The sequence below is a fragment of the Curcuma longa genome, chromosome 3, assembly GCF_044706935.1.
Source record: "Curcuma longa cultivar G26 ecotype Majalengka, Jawa Barat chromosome 3, ITB_CL_G26_1.1, whole genome shotgun sequence".
In the NCBI taxonomy this organism is placed as follows: Eukaryota; Viridiplantae; Streptophyta; class Magnoliopsida; order Zingiberales; family Zingiberaceae; genus Curcuma; species Curcuma longa.
This window is the reverse complement of record NC_133863.1, coordinates 19794229-19818656: the sequence shown is the minus strand read 5'-3', so window position 1 is coordinate 19818656 and position 24428 is coordinate 19794229. Positions and strand designations below refer to the sequence as shown.

General features: G+C 37.9%; 1 protein-coding gene across 1 annotated transcript; it reads left to right on the top strand.

Moving 5' to 3' along the window:
• Positions 1-1800: 1800 nt before the first annotated feature.
• LOC141822813 (nucleobase-ascorbate transporter 6-like) lies at positions 1801-20368 on the top strand (the record flags this gene model as incomplete). Its single annotated transcript, XM_074710134.1, is given in 11 exon segments — positions 1801-2222; positions 17396-17493; positions 18320-18496; positions 18578-18678; positions 18759-18834; positions 19210-19269; positions 19414-19601; positions 19735-19831; positions 19917-20003; positions 20101-20159; positions 20277-20368. Coding segments are annotated over 11 exon segments (1138 nt in total), but the record flags the coding sequence as incomplete, so codon positions are not given.
• Positions 20369-24428: the final 4060 nt, after the last annotated feature.

The following is a 24428-nucleotide window of genomic DNA, read 5'->3' as shown; positions in this document are numbered from 1 at the left end:
CCCCTCTCTTTCATGTGAAACGACACAAAAACGTTGATAGATATTGTCTCCAGTTGTCAACGAATAAGAAGACGAATCTCACGAGCATTATCTTTTTAACTCGATGTGAGTAACTCTATTCTATTTGCCTTGCATGTGATGCGACCACATACACCTAATCTCTTCGATTTGAGTTATTTGGAAGATTTTTTTTTTTTGATTGCAAGATGAAGCACAAACAATTAGATGGCAATGGGATGGGACTTCCTTGTCCCATTCCCTCTGGAGCCTTGGAAGCATAGAGGCATGAGCATCTCATGGTACAGATGTGCCCTCTCACCCAACGTGGTCCATTAATGTTTGGGTGATGAGTTCAACATGGAGTGGGCGAACCAACTCTACTCACCATGTGGGCACAATGAATAGGATGAATTCACTAGAGTTAAATTCGGTCACTTTGCTTCCTCCTCTTCCTTGGGCGAGTAATTTAGCATTTAGGGTTTGAGAAAAGAAACAAGGATGAGTTGGTTCGATACATGTTCATCCATGGACGCATGATAATCAAGAAATGAAGAGAGTGAATGAAGATGAAGGCCAACATGGCAACATCCATGCAAGGATGGTCATGGTAGACCATCTCGCAGGCTTTTCATCACAATGCCTTACTACCCTTTCCCTCTGAACAACTTCTGTCCTACATATTTATGGTTGCGGTTTCAAAAGTGAATAAATAGATACCTGCATCAGTTTGCCTGCCAAGGATACGTTTAATAGGTGGAATGCCAACAACCAACCTGCTGATACACGTAATCTATCAGGCGTTCCATACATTAAAAGCATAAAGGCAAATGATCTCTATCATTATGAAACGAAATCGCAAGTATTAGACATTTAAAGCAACAGTCTTAGTCTTAACATGTCCTTCTAGACAGGACCATATTTTTGCTTTTCCAATTCTATTATGCAAAATAAACTTTACCAATGGTTAAACATGGAGGCATGCAGGCATATGGAGGAGTCACGCATGAGCTTGAAGGGTCGGTAGAGAAGACAAACTGAGCAAGTCACAAGCACAATTGATGGGGAACATAAGGGAGCAAGTTGGGAGGTCATTCTCCTAGAAGAGGACTCCATCTGCCCTCGACGCTAACCGTACCTGCTTATTTTAACCAGCACATAGAATTTCTCTTTTCTTGTTTTTCAAGAAAAGAGGAGAAGAGAAAAACTCTTTTTACCTGCAAATTTGTTTGATTCCTCCGTGATTTGACTTGCTTCTGATGACAGCAATGTGTCGGCTGCCGTGCCTGCTTTGTCTCGTGTTAAAGGTCTCGTCCCATTTCTGAATCACCTTCGCAATTTGATTTCCTTCGGGTGTGAAGTTTATAGACTATTTTACCTCTGGCAGCAGTTTTGTTGCAATGAGGTGAAACTGGGGTCCGAGAAAGACCATCAAAATAATGCTGATCGCTGCAACTTTTATATGATTTTACTCCTTTTCCTTCCCTTCTAATTCCCTTCCCTTTCCCTTTGTAGTTATCTTTATTCTTTATTTTTCGATCCTTTTAAAAATCATAACTACTCTCGTTTAGGCATTCACCATTCATTATTTATCTTCTTGGAGATGGAGTCATGCAGTGGAGTGAGCGGACCGCCTCTTGCTGCTACAGTGACGGTGGCCAGCTTGGTAGCAAACAAGTCCCGAGCCATCTAACGATTTTAAAACATAAACAATGAGGTAAAAAATATTAATAAAAGCTGAAGCTTGCGCAAGATTCTTCAATCTTCCTAGTCCTAGAGCGCGGCGAAGAAGCCATTGTGGTGCCTTTGCCTAAACTTTAAGCCATTCAAGACGCAGATCTTGACTCCCATTCACTCTTTTGTTCTAGTGGTGGGTGTATGACGATGAGGGCGAGCTGCTGCATCTCTTTCTTGTGATCTTCGACTGCCGTTTTGACTGTTGCTCTTGGAGGCTGGGAATTCTGTGAAAGATCAGATTTTGACGTTTAGATCCTTGAAGACTGGAGGTTCAGCTACGAGTGCTTGGGAAGAGGTCGGTCTTTGAGTGGTGTGCGGTTAGTGTGCATCAATTGAGTGAGGTTTTTAGGGTTCTTGAAGTGGTTGTTTCAAGGCGGTAGATGAGATGTCTGGAGCAGCGCCGGCGCCGAAGCAGGATGAGCTAGTGCCGCATCCAGTGAAGGACCAGTTGAGTGTTGCCTACTGCATCAATAGCCCACCGCCTTGGCGTAAGTTCTTCGCTTTTTTTCTTCCATATTTCTTTGTTTCTAGCCATGCATTGCTTCGTTTCTTTCTTCTTCTCATCGAATAATTTCTGAGCATTCGCCACCATCTTTTTACCATTTAGGATACTTGTTTTTACAGCTGATTTTTCTAATTGTATTGTGCTTTATTGTGATAGCTGTTCCCAGTTCCTCTTTTTAAGATTCGGCTTCTCTGAATCCCCTGATTCACGGCATCTTCCTCCAATCTATCATAAATGCAATTAATGATGTTGCACATTTTCTTGCAATAATAATTTCTTCCCTTGCTTAAATTTTTTACCAGTTTCTCAAAATAATAATAATAATAAAAAAAATCAGATTTAATTCTGTGTATGCTTTTATCGTGGTTGATTTTTTTTTACAGTACACAATTTTCCAAGTTTTTATTACTGTAAAAGTGCTTTATTGTTTCCTCGTGTGGATTTTGGCAGGATGATCTCTTCTCTCCCTTTTCATGTTTTTTTGTTGTGTTGAATTGATTTTTATAACTAATTGATTGAATAAAGATATGGATGATTTCTAAACTGAATAAAAAATTATTGTATAAGATTATTCAAATTATAAGGGTTGATCCTGAATTTACTGAATAAGCAAGGTCCATAGACGCAATACCTAAACACCAACTCGATTAAGTGTAAGTGGTAATTCTTGTGAGACTATTAGAGGATGTGAAATTGGCTGAGAATTTGGGTAAATTTCTGAAATTAGGCTCCAATTGGAGCGATGGGAATTAAGAATTAATTAATTAAGCCTTTCTTAGTGCCACACAATCCAAGGCAACATAAAAAATGCTAGAATTCTATGTCAACCAATGTTGTAGTGCTAGTCTAGATCTCAAATGTTGTATGCATGTGGATTTGGAGGCATGCAAAATGCTGTGGTCACCTGCATTTTTGTCACCAGGATGCATGTTTTGCGTCGACACAAAAAGCACATTGGGTTGTCTTGCAAGGAAACAACAATAGCAAAGAACCATATAAATATGGCTTTCCTAATGCACCTTGAAGATCGCAACATGCTAATTGTGTTGGATTGCCTGGAGAGGCTAGGGGGGTTGAATAAGCCTTGTTCGTAGTTCCTTCTTGTTCCTACAAGGCTTGTACACAACATAAACTAAAACAATGAAAGCAAACCGATTTAGACACGGGTGTTTTAATGTGGTTCAATAGTCCCTAGACCTATTCCAAAGCCTATAGTCCTTTTGATGGATCACTCCTCGAATGCACCACTATTTTTCTTCTTCTTAACCAACAATCGAAGTGGAGAAACCTCTTATAATATCTCTTTACAAGATGTAGAATTTGAGTGCAAGAGATTACAAATGAGAGCACAATAGGAGAACAAGAGTATTGAACACAAGAATGAGTCTACAGGTTCTCCCCTATGTCTTCCCAAGCTGTCATAAACCCATAGCTTCAAATTTGAATTCTGTCTTCAAAATCACCTTGTCTTTCTTGTTGATAAGTCAATTGCTTGTTCGTCATAAATCGACTGGTTAGTTGATTTGACAACTAACAGTTATCAATTAGTTAACATTATCCATCGACTACTTAGCTCTAAATCTTGATCGTCTATGTAAGCTTTTCAGCTTGTTACCTTTGAGCATCAATTGACTAATTCTTCATATTGTTGATTGATTCGTCAGTTCAGTCGATTGATGGCTTTGCTAGTCGACTAAGCCGATTAATGGCTTAGCAGTTGGTTAAGTCAATTGCTTGAAACCAAAATATACTTCTCTAACTCTAATCATTTCTAATGCTAAGTTCACACCTAAGTTCAATCTCTTCCTAGTGTAGATGTATACTTAAACTCTTCCTCATAGAGTTTACTTTCATCCTGAGAGGCTCTCTAAACCTTTGAGTCTTTGTCATGCCAAGAAGCTCTTTACTTCTGGGACTTCAATGCCTAGAAGCATCTTGCCTCCTAGACTTCATTGTTCCTAGCATTCGATCTCCCTGACATACTAGACTTTCATGCCTTAATATTTGGTCTCCTTGACTTTCTAGGATTTAATTTTGATAAGTGTTTGTGTTTGTGTCTGACTTATTTGGTTTTTCCTCATGCCAAGATCCGATCTTTGTTGACCTACTTGAACTTTCATTAATTGCACCTACAACACATGTTAAATTTCTTGCACTTGAACACTTGACACACATATATGACATCAACAATTATCTCCCTAATTTAAGCTTTGTCTAAACATCAAAACGACATACCATTGCACCAAGAAACTGTATCTAAAAAAGCTTTGACTACAGCGCCAACACTGATATGGCATTTTGGTGCTCACACTCATTCATGTTTTCTCGAACAAGATACAATAAAATTAACGGATCCGAGATAGTCACACATGAAATATAACATTGGATACGATTCATTTGTTCAACAAATTCGAACACCTGCATAACTAGAACAATACTCTTGAGTACTATGTATTTCGTTTAATTTTATTAATACATTAATAAAATTTATTTAGAAAAGGGCAAACTTCTTGAATTTGTGTCTTTTCACTCCATACAGGAAACCACTCCTATAAAAGGAACATCAAAGATTTGGGTAACTTACTCAATTCTCAACTAGTGACCTTGGGTGGGGCAATATTGTGTTAAAAAAGAAAGGGTTTCATAACCTCAACTCGACCCTACTCTCTCTTACTCAAAAGGGTGTTTATCGACATCCAAAGGGGTAATTCATTGACTAATGATATTAAGTTAGTGACTAACAAGATTAAATTAGTGATAACACTATTGAAAGGGTACATCTACCACAAAAGAGGTGTCTTGACAACCGAAGGAGCGTGTTAAGATTTAATACGTTGTTCTTTGAAGGCATGGATGAGAGAAAGGATGGATTGCATATCCTTTCCTCTATTTACCCATTGTAAAATAATGAGTGGATGGATTAGAAAATTCATCCGCAGATCAATTTTTAGACATTTTTTTTGTCCGCTCAAAATCAGATGGAACCTCACAAGCGGTCTCGCATGCATCTGCGACCTCACCAGAGTCTCTTGATTTTATTTTTTTTTCTTTCCCACCCCTTTCCTTTTTTCCTTTCCTATTCCTTACCTTTTCCCTAGGGATTCTTTTCCACCTTGGATTCTTTTCCTTCTTCAATCTGCACCTCGGAGTAAACAACGTATAAAGGGTTGTGATCCTCGTCACCTTATTAGTGGCCCATTAGTTTGAGCCATCAACTAATTGATGAAATGATTGACTTGTAAGAACCTCTTGAACATATCTCATTAATTGAGATAAATTTCAACAAAACTTTCAAGACAATATCTACAAATATAATGATTGTGAGTCTCACTTTTGTTGGAGAGAAATTCTCTAGAATTGACTTCATACAATGGCAATAAAAAACTTTTTCCTTAAAAAATATGTACTTGGCTAGGTTACCATTGAAAGATGCATCCAAGGCATTCAAAGATTAACCTCAAGAGAAGGTAAAGTTGATCACATAGAAAAAGATATTTTCTATGCAATAATTGGATGCTTAAAAGGTTGGACAACGAACTATACTATGTGTATAGTGCAACCATGATGACAAAGGCTTTGTGGGGGTCGTTAAACAAAAAACACAAAGCACAGGAGGATGGTAACTTAAAGCTGAACTATCTCAAGCAAAAAGCAAAGAGATAGGTTTAGAGGACTCAATCAATCCAAATAAAGGAGATTACAATGTATCTATAAAGAAGGGCAACAAAAGACTTCCAATGGAAGCTTGTGCCCATTTGGACGAACTAGGAACCAACAAGAAGAAAAGGAACCCTTACAATGGCCTAAAACAAAAGGCCATGGGAACTTCTATTGTGAAAAACCTAACTATACAATCAAGGATTGCCTCTCAAAGAAGCAGAAATTAAATCTCAAAAAGCAAAAGGATAAGGTTAGGTGCACCTTACCAAGACAAACTCGCTTACCACAAGTGTTAGATCGCATGCTCATTGCGGTGGTTCTCGAAACCAATATGGTTGATACCCGGAGATTGGTGGATCAACATTACAAATGACATATATGTGCCAATAAAGAGATGTTCTCTTCCTCTACACTCTACATTCTACATTCTGATCTCTAAACGAGTTTTACATGGACAACTCATCTAAATCTAAGATCGTAGGATTAGGAAGGATCATACTCAATATGTGCTTGGGAATAGAGCTAATGCTTGTTGATGTCTTGCACCTTCCTAATATTTGAAAGAACGTGATATTAGGATTGCTGCTAGTTAAGAGAGATATCACACTAGTGTTTAAGGCCGACAAGGTCGTCTTACAAAGAATAAATATTTTGTGGTGAAAGAATACCTAAAGAGATGGATATTCAATTGAATAAAACCCTTGTAAAATAAGTTCGTGTAAACAAGAGGTGGAAATAAGCCTTCATAATGCTGGTTGATGTCTTGCACGTTCCTAATATTTGAAAGAATGTGATATTGGGATTGCTGCTAGTTAAGAGAGATATCACGCGAGTGTTTAAGGCCGACAAGGTCGTCTTACAAAGAATAAAGATTTCGTAGTGAAAGAATACCTAAAGAGATGGATATTCAATTGAATAAAACCCTTGTAAAATAAGTTCATGTAAACAAGAGGTGGAAATAAGCATTCATAATGCTGGTTTATGTCTTGCACGTTCCTAATATTTGAAAGAACATGATATTGGGATTGCTGCTAGTTAAGAGAGATATCACGCTAGTGTTTAAGACCGACAAGGTTGTCTTACAAAGAATAAGGATTTCGTAGGGTAAGAATACCTAAAGAGATGGATATTCAATTGAATAAAACCCTTGTGAAATAAGTTCGTGTAAACAAGAGGTGGAAATAAGCCTTCATCACCTTTGTCAATGATTGTATGAGATACTATTATGTGTAGTTGCCAAGCAGTAAGGATTAAGCCCTTGAAATGTTTAAACACTACTACAAGAGTGAAGTTGAAAATTAGATCAACAAAATCATCAAGAATATGTAGTGATCGAGGAGAATATAGTGCATTGTTTGAGGAATTTTGCTTCGAGATGCGTATCATTCACCAAATGACTACATTCTACTCATCTCAATCCAATAGTGTTGTGGAACATAGAATCTCACACTTAAACAGATGACGAATGATATATTAATAAGTTTGAGATTGCCTCAAAATTAGTGGGGGAAGTTATCCTCTTAGGGAACAAGATTATAAGCAAGTGCCCCTCTAATATAGGGATGAAACTCCCTATGAGTTATGAAAATGTCAAAAATCTTCCTACAAATACATAAAAGATTAGGGATGTTTCGGTAAGGTAGAAGTACCTAAACCCAAATAAATTAAAATTGGGCCTAAAATAGTCCACTACATATTGATTAGATATACAAGTAGTGCATATTATTTTTTGGCTCAAAAATTATAAATAATAAACGTGCACGCATAAACAATTATTGAGTTGAAGAATGCGGAATTGTTTGAAGCGATCTCTCTTCATAAATAAGAGAAAGAGAAAGAGGTAAGCTCTAATAAAAGAATTTACTTACGCTTGGTAATCATTAAGCGGATGAGAACCAAGACACACTAAATTTTTTAACCTATATGTTGAAAATGAACCTAAGAGAGTCAAAGTGGCACTATCAAGTTCAAAAGCTTTGTTCTATAAGGAGACTTTAAATTGCGAGATAGAATCCATATACAAAATCATACTTGGGAATTGATAGGTATATTGCTAAGAAATAAGCCATTGGGATCGTCTATGATGAGGATTTTGTCAATTCGAGTGTTGATCACCATTGCAACATACATGATCTTGAAATACACCAAATAAACATTAAAACAACCTTCTTGATTGGAGAAATCAAGAGAAAATTTAAATAGAACAACTTGAAGAGTGAGTTCATGGTTTTAGGACAAGAGACCAAGAGATTGAAGTGTGTAAACTTTTTAATTCTTTGTACCGGCTTAAACAAGTATCAAAAAATAGGCACGAAAAATTTGACAACGTAATATTGTCAAATGAATTTCACATTAACAAGTGTGACTAGCATGTCTACATAAAGAGCACGCATGAGGGGTATGTAATATTATATGTGTTGATGACATGCTAAATATGGGCAGTGATCCTTAAGAAAATATTACCATGACATTTTAATATGAAGGATACGTAGGATGGAACTAGTGATTAATATGTCAATGTTATTTACATAGCGGAAATTTTAAAAAAAAACAACAATTAAGAATCTAAGCAATGCCAACAACTCAATTTTATGTTTTGGTTCCTACTCTATGATATATAACTCGTCAGTGAGTCATTCCACGAACACCACTATACATTCTTATTGTTAGATCCTTTCAGAGGCAAAAAACCTCTTCCAATTCTTCTTAAAAGGATTAAAATAGTAAGCACAAGAAGAAAGTCAATTAGGCAAGTATGAACTTTAAAGTAGAAAACTTTAGCTTAATAATAAAAATAAAACTATAAATTAAAGCAAAGAGAGTTTCAAAATGATGAGTTTGAGTATTTTCAGTAATCTTTATGAGGTCTTCTTGGTTCCATATTTATAGCCTTTAACTTAGCTTCACTTGGGTCTGAAAATAGCTATTTTACACGAAAACAATTGACTCTTACTTTAATAAGTCAACTAAAGTTAGCATTGTTAGCCTTTTGCACAACAAAGAATACATTAGTTGACTAAACTATTATCATATCATGTAAGTCATCTGATGGTCACAATCTTCTTTTTTTAGATCAATGATTTCCTAGTTGACTAATTTCATTTCTATCCACTCAACATTTTACAAAAATATTATATTCACAAATTGAATTAGTTTGAGTTGACTCCCTTCTCGGTTCACATATTAATTGATTAAATTCATCATTTAGTCAAATCATTGATTAGAACCAATTCAAAGGATGAGTCTTTGCCAAAGTTAAGTTCTACATAGAACTTAAATCACAATTTCATTCGACTCTTGCAACTAGGAGTTGCCTACTAGGCAGCCTCACCTCCAGGGTTTCATTCTTTACAAGAAGCTTTGCCTCTAGATATTCTATACTAAGAGGCGTTGTGTTCGGGTCTTCTCATTTGCCAAGTACCTAATCAACCTACCTTGACCTATCGAGACTCTTATATTATTTAAAATTGTTTAAGGATGTAGTTGTAATTTTTAAAACTTTTTGGACTTTTTTTTGCAAAACTACAATTTAAAATCTACAACCTTATTTCTTCTCCTCCTTCCCCACTGTGTGTTTTGCCATAATCCTAATCCTTTTCCCAAAAATCATATATGCTATTTAATATTATCCTTGACTTGTCTGGTCTTTTCATTTTGTCAAATATCTAGTCACTCTTGACCTACTTGGACTTCTCTTTGCTAGTCATCTAGTCAACATCGACCTAACTAGACTTCTCACCTAACTAGGTCAACCCTAACCAATCTCCATTAAACATATTGTCACACAAACATCAAAATCCTAGAGTTCGATTGCATCAACAAACTCTACCAAATATAAGTGGTCCTCTAAGCTCGCAAGAGATCTTCTAATATGCGATTGACCACATTTGGGGGTGGAAAGCTGAAATGTAACTGCGTGCCCTAAATCTTTTGTAGGTTTTGCTAAAATTTAAACATGAAATGAGGATCCTAATTCAATGAAATTCCATGTAATCTCACAATCTCTCAATCATAAAGCTCAGCTAAGCAGCTTAGTCCACCGGTCTAATGAATGGATAAAATGTATGCCAATTTAATCAATTGGTCCACAACTACTCAAATCGCATCATGATGCTTCTTGGATCTCAGTCGTCCAACAACAAAATTCATGGTGATGTGTTCTCATTTCCACTTAGGGATATGATCCTTTTGTAAGAGTCTTACAAGCCTATGCTCTTCTATCTTAATTTGTTGATAGACTAAACAATGAGGCACGAACTTGGCCTTATTTCTTTTCATATTTTGCCACTAGTAGACTTTCTTAAGGTCCCCTATACATTCTAGTCGTGTCAGGATGTACTACAAATCAGGATCGATGAGCTTCTCGTAAGAGCTATTCCTTAACCATAAGCGATTCCAGCACACAGTCTATATAGAAATCTAGTTTGGGACCGTGTCTCAAGTATGCAACAATCGACTGGAGATACTCATCCTATAGCTGACACTCCTTGATCTGCTCAACAAGTGGGGATTGTGCGATAAGAGTGATTAAGATGCCTTTTTGTGTATGACTTACCTTAACTAAATCTAATTACAAAAATTCATGGATTAAGTTTTTGACTTCTACTTTGCAATGGGCTAACACTCCTCTAGAATTTTGGCTCAATGCATCTGCTATAATATTTGCCTTGCTAGAATGGTAATTTATAGTGCGGTCATAATCTTTCGAGAATTCCATCCATCTTCTATGATGTAGATTAAGACTCTTATGATCAAAAATTTCAAATGTAACAACATACAGATAATGACTCTACATTTAAGAGCAAAAATAATGGTTGCTAGCTCTAAGTCGTGTACTGAATAGTTCTGCTTGTGGTCTTTCAACTATCTGGAGTCATAAGCCACCACTCGACCACGTTGCATTAAAACTTCCCTTAACTCTTGGTTGAACACATTTGTGTAGAGAACAAATCTGTCTTCCCTTGCAGGAATGATTAGGATTGGAGCAGTAACTAGTCTTTGCTTGAGCTCTTAAAAACTATCTTCACAAGCTTTATCAGTATCACGGGATTGTCTTGCTCAGAGATGCTCAACAATAGTATTGGAGATGATTTCTATTAGAGTCCATTCAATTTATTTTCCTTTTATGTTTATTGCATCGGTTGTTACTTTATGCGGTTTGGTATTTTAGTACCTTGATGTATTTATTTTTTGTCAGAATAAGTCTAGGTTTTGTTAGTCATGTTATGAGTATAACAGAGTCATTATTTTGAATTGAACATTGTGTTAACAATTTTCCATATTATTAAATAAATTATTAAGTATTCATGTTTGTTGTTACAGCTAGTGCACCCTTAGGGGTATTACCTATGATTTTTGATGCAGTGATGGATATTATCCGAGTAAGGAGGCTATCCTTTATATAAGGATGTAAGCCTTTGGGTCGTGACAGGGACTTTCATCCTCCAAGCATCTAGTCACTGTTGATCATTACAAGATGTGAAATTGGTTAAGAATCTAGGATAAATTCTCGAAATTAGGTTGAGAATTAATTAATTAAGCCTTTCTCATTGGCACACAATTAAAGGCAACATGAAAAGATGCTAGAATTTTGTGTCAACCAATGTTGAGATACTAATCCAAATCTCGGATCCTATGCGCATGCAAATTGGAGGCATGCAGAGCGTAGTTGTTGCCTATGTTTTCTAGCACACGACGACACATTTTTGTGTAAAAAATGTGTCAAATTGTATTACATGGAAAAAATAATAGCACAAAGCCACTTGAATGTCCTAACGCACCTTAAAGAGCTTGTACACTGATGTGGTATCTCAATGCCCCCTCTTGTTCGTGTTGTCCCAAAGAGTATGCAACAAAATTAACCAATCAGAGATTGCTATGCATGAAATATAATTAGAATAGCATACGGCCTGTCTGTCTAGCCAATCTAAATGCTTATGGAGCCAGAATAGTACTCTCAAGTATTGTGTATTTCCTTTAACTTTATTAATAATTGAATTTATTTATAAAAAATCTTGAGTTTGACATAACTTTTGTGTCTTTTCTCCTTTATAAAAGAAATTCTTCATTCTAAAATTTTCACCTAAAATTTTGTTAGGACTTAAAATTTGAAAGTGTTCTTATTTCGAGCCGAAGGTCCTTATACCTTTGGAGGTGATTGTTGATCAATTATAAACACTTAGGTAGGACAATATCATCTTAAAAAGAAGCAAAGAGTTTTCATATCCTCACCTTGACCTTTCTCTATCTTAAAGGGTGTGTCCATATCTAAATGGGTGATTTGACAACTCATGATAAGTCAGTGATTGACAAGATTAATTCGGTGACAACTCCACCAAAAGGGGTATATCTTGTTAAGGCCCAGGCCCATATACATATTAGGGTTCTGTTATCTATATATATAGTTGTCTGTAACTATTTGATGTTACGATTCCATATTCGTAACATGGTATCAGAGCGAGCCGATTGGGATTAGGGTTATCCGCCTAACCTACCGCCGCTGTCCTTTCTTTCTCCCGTCCCGTTCTTCGGCGTCGTCCACGCGCGCCCCGTCTCCGCTGCAACAGCAGTCTCGCCGCAGCACGTCCTCGAGCCTCATCCTCCTCTCCTCGTTACTCGCCGTGTCTTCTCCCTTCGAGCGACTCCCGCAGGAAGAGAAACAGAGGAGGACGAAGCGAGGAGAGGGAGTGGTTTCCCTCCGGTTTCCCTGCTCCTACTTGAAGCTGACGAAGGGGGAGCGTTTTCTCTCTTAGCAGCGCGTGCCGCCGCCGCCGCCCCGTCTTCTCTTTTTTTTTTCCAGCGCGACGCGCCCTTCGTCTCCTTCGGCGGACCCTTTTCCGCCTCGCCGCCGCCCACGGCTTCTGGTGGCTCGTCCGCGTCCACGGCGTGCTGCACGGCGTGCCGCTCCTGATCGTCTCGCTGTGCCTCGGCTGCAACCCGACGCCTCTCTGCTCGATCTGTTGGAGCAGATTTTTTTCCGCCGGCTTCCTCCCTGTACTCCTTCATCGTCTCCTTGAAGGCAGGGGATTCGACGGCCAGGGCTTGTCATCTTGGACTCATTCAACAGCCGGACAGGGTTGGACGCGTTTTCCTTGTTGCTCACGGTGACGGTGAGGAGCTTCTTGTTGTCCTTGCCTGCAGAAACCTTCTAGCTGGTCCTTGCTGCTCACGGTATACATATTAGGGCTTCCCTTTTGACAACTGAGAGTTCTGTGAATTCATTGGAATTCAAAAGTTTATAGAGCTGTTCAAGGCTAGAAGGACGATACCACTGGCACTCTGTCAAGCCACTATCTTGGGAACTCTCTAAGGCACCTATAGAGGAATTGATCTCAGATTTCAGGAATTCAGGAAAAGTGCAAATTTCAGTAGCCCCCCTCGTCAAGGCTGAGAAACTCCACAAGATCTAGCCTTCCATCTTGGACTGACCGATCAGGGAAACTTCTGCCAGGTTCTTCCTATTATTTTGGTAATAATCACGCGCATTTTACAACATGTCCTCAATAAATGTAAATGCAATTATTATTAATATCACCTTAGATGGTCAGAATTATCCAGAGTGGGCTTTCTGTGTAGAGACTGCATTAAGGGGTTATGGTTTACTTTTTCATTTAAATGAATCTCCACCTGTGCTTAAGAATGATGGTAGTAATGCTGCTGCAATAACAGAATGGCATATTAATGATGGAAAAGTGATGGCTGCCATGGTCAATAGTACTAAACAATCCATGATTATGAGTCTTTCTAAGTTCAAAACAGCTAAGGACATATGGAACAACTTGAAGAAACGCTATGTTCAGGATAGTGGTGCTCTTTTACATACTCTCATGCAGCAAACTCATGAAATTATGCAGAATGATATGTCCATTGATGAGTACTACTCTGCTTTTGATCGTTTGACGGGATCACTGATTTCCATGATACCAGAGTGTACAACTGTTCCTTGCCCAACACACAAGTTTATTGAAAAGTTTTTCACTTACAGATTTGTTATGGGAGTTCGAGCTGAATATGATTCTATTCGTACACGATTACTTCACAATTCTTCTGATCTCACTATGGCACAGGCATTGTCTGATTTACTTGCAGAAGAAACACGTCTCAAGTCTATGTCTTCTTCTGCATTTGTCTCTCATAGTGTGTTGGCAGCTTCTCAAAGGATCAGTGTACCAAAAAGCTTCTCTTCAGAGCCCTGTAAGCATTGTGGCAAGACTGGTCATCTTCCAGAGAATTGTTTTTCTATTCATCCAGAGAAGTTGGTTGATTATCGTGCACGTCGTGCTGCCCGTGGTACTGCCCGTGGTGCTCGTAGTCGTGGTACTGGTTCCACTCCTGGAGGTTCAGTGTCTATTGCTGCTGCTTCACCTGTTACTGCTCCTTCGTCGTCTTGGGTACTTGATTCAGGGGCTTCTTTTCATGTGACATCTGATCCGTCCCAGTTGGTCGCTTGCAAGCCGGTCACTGATGAAGCTTCTATTCGGACAGCTGATGGTACATCTTGTCATATCACTCACCAGGGTTCACTTTGCAATCCTTATTTTTCTGTACCAAATGTTTCTTTAGTACCTCAGTTATCCATGAATCTTCTTTCGGTTGGTCAAGTTACCGACCAAAATTGTTTTGTTGGATTTGATGACTCATCTTGTTTTATTCAGGACCGTCGAAGCGGGAAAGTGATTGGGACTGGCCGTCGCCGTAAAGGTGTTCCTAGCCTTTACATCTTAGATACTTTGCGTCTCCCTTCTTCCATTGAAGCTTCTGCTCGTGTGTCATCCGCTACATCGGGTTCTGTTTGTTCTTCCTTCGCCCAGTGGCATCATCGTCTTGGTCATCTTTGTGGGTCTCGACTGTCCACATTAATAAATAAAGGTTGTTTAGGTCATACAACTATTGAGTCTGATTTTCATTGTAAGGGTTGCAAACTTGGAAAACAAATACAACTACCATATTCATCTAGTATTTCTCATTCTGCTAGACATTTTGATCTTATTCATTCTGATGTATGGGGTCCTGCACCTTTTCCTACAAAGGGTGGTCACAAATATTATGTCATTTTTATTGATGATCATTCTCGATATACATGGGTTTATTTTATGAAACATCGCTCTCAGTTGTGTTCTATTTATCAGTCTTTTGTCCGCATGGTTCACACACAATTTTCTACTCCTATTAGAGTTTTTCGCTCTGACTCTGGGGGAGAGTATTTGTCTGATGTTTTTCGTCAATTTTTGTCATCTGAGGGCACTCTTGCTCAGCTCTCTTGTCCTGGCGCTCATGCTCAGAATGGTGTTGCTGAACGCAAACATCGTCATATTATAGAGACTGCCCGCACACTTTTGATTTCATCTTTTGTGCCTTCTCATTTTTGGGGAGAAGCTGTTTCTACTGCTGTCTATCTCATAAATAGACAACCCTCATCCAAACTGTCTGGAAAATGTCCTGGTGAAGTTCTTTTTGGTACTTCTCCCAGTTATGATCATCTCCGAGTTTTTGGATCTACTTGTTATGTTTTGCTTGCACCTCATGAGCGAACTAAGTTGACTGCACAATCTGTTGAATGTGTTTTTCTAGGATATAGTCCTGAACATAAAGGTTATCGGTGTTATGATCCTTTTTCTCGTCGCATACGTATCTCTCGCGATGTGACCTTTGTTGAGGATCGTTCTTTCTTTTATAACCCCTCTACCCGGTCCTCATATTCTCCCACAGAATCCACATCGTTCCTGTGTCTACCTCCTATCTCATCCTCTGATGATGTCACTACGCCTTCTCATCATATTACCCCTATTCCTGCTCCTTCTATTTCCATCTCTCCACCTTCACAGGGGACTACATCTCCTCCTGTACCACCTCCATTTCATCCTAAACCACCTATCACACGTGTATTCCATCGTCGTCCCACAAATCTCACAGTGTCTCCATCTGGTTCTACCACCACGGCCAGTCCTGATGTACCTGCTGTTGATGTTTCTAATGATATTGATGAGTCTCATATTGTTCCTGATGAGTTACAGGTTGGTCCAAGATATAATTTAAGAGATCGTGCTACTATTGGTCCCGCTGCCAAGTATGGTTTTACATGTGTGAGTGTCGAGCCATCCACTTACCAAGAAGCTTCTAATATTCCGGAATGGCAACTTGCTATGTCTGAGGAGCTTGCTGCTCTTGATCGTACAGGTGTTACATTCGGCAGATGGCTACTACCTTTCTCAGTCCAAATACATACAAGATCTTATTCATAGTTCTGGCATTACAGACAGTCGAACAGCTGCGACACCTATGGATCTTCATTTACAACTTCGTTTTACTGATGGTACACCTCTTGAGGATCCGTCTCGATATCGGCGTATTGTAGGCAGCCTTGTCTATCTCACTGTTACCAGACCTGATATTGCTCATGCAGTTCATATTCTGAGTCAGTTTGTGAGTGCTCCTACTTCCATTCATTTTGGACATTTGCTTCGTGTACTACGCTACTTAAGGGGGACATCTTCTCAGTGTTTGTTCTTTGCTCGTGATAGTCCACTTCAGCTTCATGCTTACTCAGACTCCACCTGGGCAAGTGACCCAACAGATCGTCGTTCTGTCACAGGTTATTGCATTTTTCTTGGTTCTTCTCCTCTTGCATGGAAGTCCAAAAAGCAGGTGGCTGTATCTCGTTCTAGTACAGAAGCAGAACTTCGAGCACTTGCCACTACCACTTCAGAGATAGTATGGCTTCGATGGTTATTAGCAGATTTTGGTATTTCTTGTGATGCTCCTACGCCTCTTCTGTGTGACAATACTGGAGCCATACAGATTGCTAATGATCCTGTGAAGCATGAACTTACAAAGCATATTGGTGTTGATGCTTTCTTTACTCGGTCTCATTGTCATCAGAAAACAATTGCTCTTCAATATGTGTCCTCAGAACTACAAGTGGCAGATTTTTTCACTAAAGCACAAACTCGAGAGCAACATCGACTTCATTTACTCAAACTCAATGTTTCAGACCCTCCACTTCCACCTTGAGTTTGAAGGGGGGTGTTAAGGCCCAGGCCCATATACATATTAGGGTTCTGTTATCTATATATATAGTTGTCTGTAACTATTTGATGTTACGATTCCATATTCGTAACATATCTAACACCTAAAGGGGTATGTTGAAATCAAAGGGTGCGTCGAAAATTTAAAAGGACAAGGTCCTTGTGGCTATACTGATTACCACTGGCTCAAGGAGTCAACTTATTGACAAGCTGGCCGATCAAAACTGAATGATGAACTAATCTTATTAATTGAGAGAGATTCCAACAACATATCGTGGTTGAGTCTTTTCTTTCTTTTTTCTTTTTGAAGATTACAAAGATTACAATTTACCATAAATAGTAGTTTTTATTCCTGTAAAAAATGCTTTATCATTTCCTCATGTGGAATTCTGGCAGATTATCTGTTCTCCTTTTCTTTAACACCGATCTACTGCAGAGTGCTAACCAGATCTTAGTTATGTATTTGATGCAGCTGAGGCTGTTCTTCTTGGATTCCAGCACTACCTGGTTATGCTTGGAACCACTGTTATCATCCCCACTGCACTTGTTCCTCAAATGGGAGGAGGAAATGTGAGAACTTTGGCTCAAAAAGAGTCTTTATTCAAATTAAAGAAATCTGGGTTCAATTTATAGTATTTGTTGAAGGTTCTGCATCTCTAATTCTGTACCTTCTTGAATTCAATTAAAAACTGAGAATTAATGATGAATGGGAAAAAGTTCTTATACTTATATATTTCTTCAATATATTATTCAATGATGAGATATTGATAAAAAATATCATTACAAAGATAAAGAGAAAGCTGTAAGCTGGAGAGAAGCTTTTATACAATTTGAGGAAGTAGTTAAAGTCTTGTTTTATCATTCAGCGCCTCCAGGGCAAATGTAGAGTTATATAACTGTGGTATGGCCAGTTATATTTTATTGGCCAGAAAATGATAAAATACACATTGAAAAGTTGGTGTAGCAAAGAGGAAAATGCTAAGATGAGTATGCATGATTACTACAAAATATATAAAAAAAATACTACAATCAGGTACACTGTAATAGATGATACAGTGGGAGCAAAATAAGCTAAGATGATATGAACTTACAGTAAGACAATCTGTAAATTCTATAACTAGACAAGTCGAATCTATTGGAGATGAAGCTACAAGAGCTAGAGAGAGCATGAACAAAGTTTAGTTGATGTGATTAAAGTAACTTAACAGATAAGGATATTACTTGTGATATAATCTTGCATAGAGTTTGATGACCAGATTAGATTTATATTGTCAACCCAAATTGTTGTGGCTCATGATTTGTATTCAAATCGAAACAATTCTCAGGGATCAATTTGCAGTTAATCCTCTGTGATTTTGTACTGTAAGAGGTCTTTTCTCTCATTTTACTGTTTTAGGATGAGAAAGCAAGGGTAATCCAGACATTGTTGTTTGTGGCTGGTATTAACACACTTCTTCAAAGCTGCTTTGGAACTTGCTTGCCAGCTGTAATTGGAGGGTCATATTCATTTGTGCTTCCCACCATATCTATCATTTTGGCAAGGCGTTACAACAATATAGTGGATCCTCATGAGGTTGTTGATTAAACTAAATTTAGATTGCCGTATTATAATCATTCTTCTAGCACTTAACAATTGAATGTTTTTCCCATGAAGAAATTCTTGCATATCATGCGTGGAACCCAAGGTGCATTAATTGTGGCTTCAACACTACAAATTGTTGTTGGTTTTAGTGGACTTTGGCGTAATATAACAAGGTCATCGGCTTATCATATTCCTCTGTTTATTTTGGATTTAATTCAAACTTCTGAACTCTGTTCTTATTTATCATATGCAGATTTCTAAGTCCACTATCAGCAGCCCCTGTGGTAGCACTTGCTGGGTTTGGACTCTATGAGCTTGGTTTTCCTGGGGTAAGGATTTTCTTTTCCTTTTTTTTGTTGGAAATAGCAAATATTTTGTTGAAGATATTGAATATAGTCTACCAATCTGCTTTTTTATGAAGTAACTGATGCCTAGAATTCTAGTAGTCCAATACCAACCTTGATTCAGTTGAAATAGTATTTACATTGTTAGCAGTTCTGGCCATCCATTATTAACAGATAAAAGCAAGAAAACATACATCTCTACAATAGTACATGTACAATACTTCTTGTACTTGTTCAGTTATTCTTTGTTGGATGCATAACCCAATCCATGATTAATACTATTTATTGGGAAATACTGTGATGAGCCATTCCATTAAATTTCTTATCACTAAACACCTGAGAATTTTGATGGCTATGTAGGTCGCAAAGTGTGTTGAAGTAGGGCTCCCAGTCATCATTGTTTTAGTGATAGTTTCACAGGTAAGTAATCTAGTCATAAAGAATAAATGATTAATGCACATGATACCCAGGCATCCATTTCAATTATTTTCACAAATTTGTTCATTTATAAAGTTGTTTACTAGTTACAGAGACATTATTGCTGATTATTTTACACATCCTCAGTATGTCCCTCAAGCATTGCATCATAGGAAGCTGCCTGTATTTGAGAGATTCGCTGTGATATTTTCAATTTTAATTGTGTGGTTCTATGCCTACCTTCTCACAATTGGTGGGGCATATAGGCATGACCCACCAAAGACACAAGTGCATTGCCGCACTGATCGTTCTGGACTTGTTGGTGGTGCTCCATGGTGAGCTTCATTGCTTTTCTCTATTGGTTGTCTTACCAAATTTTTGTACTACTAGAATGATGGCAAGCCATACTGCCAATGAGGAAGAACAGTGTCCTTGTTGTCTATAATTATATTTTTTTCCAACTCTTAGGATAAGAGTTCCATATCCTTTCCAATGGGGAGCTCCAAGTTTTAATGCCGGTGAAGCTTTTGCAATGATGGCAGCATCTTTGGTTGGCCTTGTAGAGGTTGGAACATGGTTCTTTTGGTTTGGATTACTTCTTAACATGGACTTTGATGGTGTTTTATTCTAACATGTCTGTCAATACACAGTCTACTGGTACTTTCATGGCTGTAGCGAGGTATGCAAGTGCAACTCCTGTGCCTCCTTCAGTTCTCAGTCGAGGAATTGGCTGGCAGGTGAGATTTAATCTGTTTCCTTGAACAAATTCTCGAACCTTTTCTTCCCATATTGTTTAAGTTTCTGAAAATCTCAATTGCAAAATTAATGTTTTAGGGTATTGGTATCTTGTTGGATGGATTCTTTGGAACAGCAAATGGTTCAACAGTGTCAGTGTAAGAACTATTTCTCATAAGTCATATGCTTTCATAAGGATTGAAAAAGTTGATGTTTTTTTTTGGTCTTGAGAGAAACATCATGTTTGAAAACTCTTAACCGCAACGCTTCCACAGTGAAAATGCTGGTTTGCTGGCCTTGACAAATATTGGCAGTCGCAGAGTTGTGCAAATATCTGCTGGATTTATGATCTTCTTTTCCATCCTTGGTAAGCTGAATATTCAAAAGTTTTTGGTTTGAATAATATGCATACTTGGAAATTATACTAACTTTTGTTGCTTGTATACATTTTCACATTATAATATATCAAATGACCTAGTAGGTACCAACATTGAAAGTACCAACATATTATATATATTTGTATCAACTAGTACATTCCTTGTCCTTTCAAAATTATATAAACAAAAAACTATAAGGTCAAATCAAAAAACTTATTTGTGTTGATATGAAAGGTGTGGATGGGTTTCATTTGCATTAATAATGAAAGATGAATCTATTGGTGCAAGGAGCACTAGTCTGTTTCCAGAGTTTCGATGTTTGACAATACACCTAAGTCTGGTCTGTTTGACCAAGGGTTAATCCAAATAGGACTTAATGTTTGGATGTGAGTGAAGTCTAGTCAGGTCAAAGTTGATCAGAAGACTAGCAAAAAGTCCTAGTCGATTAGACCGGGCAAGGAGAAGTCCTAGTTGAGGCTAGGCAGGGAAAGTCCTAGTTGGAGGCTAAGCAGCGAAAATCCTAGCTAGAGGCTAGGTGGAGAAAGTTCTGATCTAGAAAATTGGACAAGGAAGACCTAGTTAGAAGCTAGGTAGAGGAAGTCCTGATCTGGAGGATTGGGCAAAGAAGTCTTGACTAGAGATTGGACAAGGAAAAGTCCAAACAGGTCAAGGGTAACTATATGTTTGGCATGTGAGAAGTCTACCAATGAAATCGACTAGTTCTAACTGGAGGTTAGGCAAGGGAAAGTCCAAACAAGATGTTTGGCAGGTGGGAAGTCTGCCTATGGAAGTGACTAGTCTTAATTAGAAGTTAGGCACAGGTAAGCTAGTAGGTTAAACCTACAGTATAAGGCTTAGGTAAGCCTAGTAGATTAGACAGACTACAGGTAGACTTAGGTTGCTTGTTTGTATGTTGATCTTGCAGGGATCAGGAGCTGGAAGGTTGATCTTGCAGGGACCAAGAGCTGGAAGCAAGATGGAGGAAGCATAAGCAAAGCAAACAGAAGCAGCCAAATCAAGTCCGAAGTCAACTCAGGTCAAACCTGAGTTGATTGAATCCGGGCGCCCGGATCTTATTCCAAGTGCCTGTACGATCCAAGCGTCTCTGGATGGTCCAAGCGTCCGGATCAAGAAGAATTGCCCCCGATAATACCGAAGAGATCGGATCGGTCGGATCAGATCTAGGCATCCAAATAAGAATCCAGACGCCCGGAAAGGTCTATATAAGGGGTCTCAGCGTGGAGCACTAGAAGATATCAATTCTACGCCTCATTCATCATCCTGTGGTGTTGCTGAACACGAACAGAGTCAGGCTCGTGCAATTGGGGAAGTTTTAGGAGGAGTGTGCGATGCTCAGGACTTCCAAATCGGCTTCGACACGATTGTTTGGTTATTCTTTTAAGTCTTATTTGTTTGCATTTAGCTTTATTATTATTTGGACTGTAAGACGGGTTTCTCTGCCTCCGAACAAACATCCAGAAAGGAGACCACTAGTGGACGGACGCCTCCCGTATATAGACCTTGGACGTACTAATCATGGAGGGTTAGGAACCAAATAAAATCCGCGAGTCCTTGTCTATTGATCTAATTCCGTTGTTAGTCTTTGTGATAGAAAGAACGAACGAATCCTGCTATTCATCCCCCCCCCCCCCTCTAGTGCACCCATCGATCCTACATAATTTGCATAATAGGTGACAATATTGTAGTAAAAAAAAAAATTCCTAAGATACTTGATGCTGAGTTTTGGCTACATGAGGTTGGCAGCAAAGACTGGAAGATTATATGATGAGGTTTGGCTCAAAATGCTTGATGATCTCAGAAATAGGATCAAAGCAGCATTTGATGTAAGATACTCCGGTCTCACAGTTGGTGTTTTTCTAAGAATCCTATTCACCTATAAATTCCTGGAGCAGGAGTGTAAAGATGTAGCCTATAAGCGGAACCTGAAGAATTTATCATTTTGCAGACAGATCCCTATCCCAGGGTACTACAAAAATACGGGCTCCAAGACATATGGTATTCAAAAGTCAAGAACATATAAGGGTAAGCCTCACGAGACACATGCAAGGATTGAGAAAAGAAAACACTTGATTCGAAGCATGAAATGCAAGTGTTATTTATGCGGGCAGGAATGACACTTTGCACGAGAATACCCAACTGGACCTTCCAGAGGATTGTGAAATTCTATCTGTACAGGAAGGTGAAAATCAAAGCGATGCTATTTTTAGCATCTCAGAAGGAGAAGAAGGAGATGAATTATAAAAGTCCATTCAAACCCTCTCTTTCATTAATGAAACTGCCTTCATGCTTGGACAGGTTGAGCGGTTATCGACCTCAGATAAGAGTATCAGAGGAACAAATGCAATGCCAACATGACTGGCACCTCAATGAACCCATAGTTCCACCCCAACCAAGTACTTACCTGCTGCAAGAGGGCAACTCTTCAGAGAGCAAGAATTCATTGCCCAAGCTGTTTAATTACGGTTTGCAATTTTTGCGGGCCATATTATTTCTAGAAGCAAGTCCCCGTGGTACCATCAGTCCCGACACCATTCCTCCCATATAAGTTACTAAAGGAGCAGCAATATTATATTTCATGGTGTGAAGGGGAAATGGAAAGGCTCAAGAAAGGTAGCTATGCATTCGGACTCCATTGAATGGACAGCTTTTTGGGTCCCTGATGGATTATATGAATGGCTGGTAATGCCATTTGGTTTCAAAAATGCCCCTGCAATATTTCAGCGAAAGATGGATAACTGTTTCAAGGGGACGGAGAATTTCATAGCCGTCTATGCTGATGACATCCTTATTTTCTCTAGCAATGAAGAAGAACACGCCCAACACCTCCAAGTAATGCTAAATATATGCAAACAGCATGGACTCGTACTTAGTCCTACTAAAATGAAAATAGCGATTCCAGAGATTGAATTTTAGGGGCAGTATTGGGCAACAGGAAGATTAAACTGCAACCCTACATAATTAGACGTTCACCTCTTTTGATCTCACCTTAAGCCTTTTATTTATAGCCTTTTAGAGTTAATCCTAGCCATTGGATATAATTTATTAAGAAACATGGTCAACTTACAATTAATTAGTTATTTTAATTAGAAAAGGGACTAATTAGACACTTATCCAATTAAAATTCAACTAATTTAGATTAAGAAAATTATAAAAAATTTCTAAATCTTTTAAAATTTTATAACTTTTTTTAAAAATATTTTAAAAATATGTTTCACTCCAAATTAATTTCTAGAATATTTGTAAAATTAATTTATTAAATTTCTATAATTTTTGTAAAATTAATTTGAGTGAAAATAAAATTTACATTAATTAATTCTTAGTTAATTTCAAATTTGATCTCTAAAATTTATAGCACAAATTAACCATTAATTTGCAATTTGTGTATTTTTTATTTAATTATATAAATTAACACTTAATTTATCTCAACTAAATTTTAGTTAATCAACATAATTAAATTGACCAAAATAACTAATATTTAATCTTGTTCTTCCTAAGCTCTAGGACATAGTTTCAGTTTACCTAAATGATTAAATTCTTTGATGCATATGACTCTTTATTGGTTTTAGGTATACAAGACTTGATTTAGAAGTTGTGGTTTCTACAAAGCCTTATTGTAGCACAACTATTATCCAATATAATCCTCTTATCATCCTCATATCACGACGTGCCCTTAAGACTTAGAATATTGTTTGTCATATTATGGCACATCTAATAATTTGATACAATCATGAACTATTGGAAGAAATATTAATTTGAGAATCGCAATTGAGTTCCACTATGCATAGGTTTAATCTAAGTGATCACTAATTGAATTAATCATATTAAATAATTGATACGTTCTGTGTTAATTACTCACTCATCTCCATAAGATTTGCAACATACAAAACAAGCACACATGTATCCCATTCAAGGGATCAAAAAAAAAAACATTAAAGTATACCAGTTATCCTGTAAAATAAGTGGTAACTTCAAATCTAAAGACCAACTGCACTTGTTTGTATAAATAAGACCCTATAGGGGTTATCACAG